Here is a 2,014-nt window from a genome sequence, read left to right as displayed (position 1 = left end):
ATAAATATTTATAATATAAAACAAATATTATTAGATTAATTATGAAATATATTTTCATAATAAATTAGTTTGGAGTTATAAATGTGAATATTATTTACAAGAAATTTGGTTAAACGTGAAGTATTTTAACCGGCACTTAGCACATAGTTGCACAAGGGACAGAGCTAGTATCTAAAGAACGGAGCAGGGACAGAGCTAGTATCTAAAAAACGGAGCACGGGTTACGGGATACCCACTCCTATTGCTAAAAAACGAGATACCGCCCTCCTCACTAGTTGCGTCTTGTGTCGCGGCTTCCCGACGCCACCACCACGACCCTCCAAACCACGAGACGAGGAAGGTGGTCCCACCCCGCGGCGAGAGGACAGTGGATGCGTCGCCGGGACCGGGACGCTCTCCAATCTGACGGAATCGCCCCCACGCGGTTCCGAGTTGCGGCATAAATACGGACACGCCATGGCAGTCCACGTAGGCCGCCCACCGTCCCCGTGAGATCCCAATGGCGCCGCCTGGACCCGCCCTGCCCTCCCCCTCTAGTCGTCATCCCTGGGCTGGGCGCGCGATGAGGTGGGGGCTGCCATGGTCGTCGCGTCCGCCGCGTCTCCCTCCATGGTACGCTCTAGCTAACCGTCCGTGTCGTGGACTGTCCCGGGCGCAGATCTGACATTCTTGCCCCACGCACGCCTTCCTGCGGCGAGGGATCAAATCCCACGAGCAACGGAGATCATGTAAGCAGGAACTAGGAAACTAATGCTTGGAGGAGAGGAAGAAGAAATACAGTAACGCTGAGTGCTTCAATAATAGAATTGAGTTTATGGTTTTCAGGATTCGTCCCCCTCTCTCTCTCCTTCTCCAGACTTATACTAGCCTACGGCTACCACATGGGCCCGAACACCTTGGGATTGGGCCGAACTCCCCTCTTGGGCCTTGGAGATGAAGGAGCGCTGCTGCGGTCGCTGCCTCCAGCAGGGTTGACGCAGACTGTGGAAGTAGAGTCAGGGGCGTTGCTGACAATCCCCCCTTCTTGTGAACCGGTGTGTCCCCACGCTAGAGCCCGCGGAAATTGGCGACAAAGCTCTTCAATATTCTCCCAAGTGGACATCGAAGCCGGCATATGCGACCACTTGACAAGAGCTTGATGAATAGGGTGATCACCAGTTGTCCAGCACCATTGTAGGAAGCGCTCAGGGACTTGAAATGCAATAAGTTCAGATGGCAAGGAAGCATTGACAGTCTGTGAACTTGGAGAGCTCTTGAGCAGCGACACATGAAAGATAGGGTGCACGGCCACCATTGCTGGAAGGTCCAGGAGATAGGCCACAGCGCCAATGCGCTTCAGAATGCGGAAGGTCCCAAATAACTTGAATGACAGCTTGTTGTTTGATCGAGTTGCCATGGACAACTGCACATATGGCTAGAGCTTTAAGGAAACCCAATCACCCACATTGAAAGTGCGCTCTGAGCGATGCTTATATACATGTTTCTTCATTCAAAGTTGAGCACGCACTAGGTGTTGGTGAACAAGGCGTTGCATCAGGTCCCGATCAGAGAGCCATTGCTGGAGTTCAGGGACAGGAGCAGCAGATGATATGTCCAACCCCAAATGTCTTGGGTGACATCCATAAAGCACCTCAAAGGGTGAGCGTCCTAGGGCCAAATGAGAAGACATATTATACCAATATTCGACAAGGGAGAGCCACTGCGACCATTGGCGAGGGCAGGCATGAACGAAGCATGGAAGATACGTCTCCATACATTGATTAAGACGCTCTGTCTGCCCGTTCGTCTGTGGATGGTAGGCAGAGCTCATGCGAAGGTCAGTCCCTGCCAACTTGAAAAGTAGCTAGCAGAACTTGCTAGTGAAAAGCCAATCTCGATCAGAAATGATAGCCAATGGCAAACCATGCAGCTTGTAAATATGATCTAGAAATGCACGAGCAATAGAGGCAGCAGAAATCAGGTGGTACAAAGCCACAAAGTGTGCAAAGCTGGTAAATTTGTCCATGACCACCAT

At 51.0% G+C, this 2,014-nt stretch overlaps 1 protein-coding gene across 1 annotated transcript; it reads right to left on the bottom strand.

Moving 5' to 3' along the window:
- Nucleotides 1-874: 874 nt before the first annotated feature.
- On the bottom strand, nt 875-1,396 carry LOC136536762 (uncharacterized). Its single transcript, XM_066528949.1, has one exon. The coding sequence runs from the start codon at nt 1,394-1,396 to the stop codon at nt 875-877; it is 522 nt and encodes a 173-aa protein (XP_066385046.1).
- Nucleotides 1,397-2,014: the final 618 nt, after the last annotated feature.

This window comes from Miscanthus floridulus, chromosome 2 (genome assembly GCF_019320115.1).
Source record: "Miscanthus floridulus cultivar M001 chromosome 2, ASM1932011v1, whole genome shotgun sequence".
NCBI classification, from domain to species: domain Eukaryota; kingdom Viridiplantae; phylum Streptophyta; class Magnoliopsida; order Poales; family Poaceae; genus Miscanthus; species Miscanthus floridulus.
The sequence above is the reverse complement of the archived record's forward strand: the minus strand, read 5'-3'. Positions and strand labels throughout refer to the sequence as shown.

Bases quoted from the DNA above. Each gene is read 5' to 3' on its own strand.
- LOC136536762 (XM_066528949.1), bottom strand. From the start codon at position 1,396: ATGGCAACTCGATCAAACAACAAGCTGTCATTCAAGTTATTTGGGACC.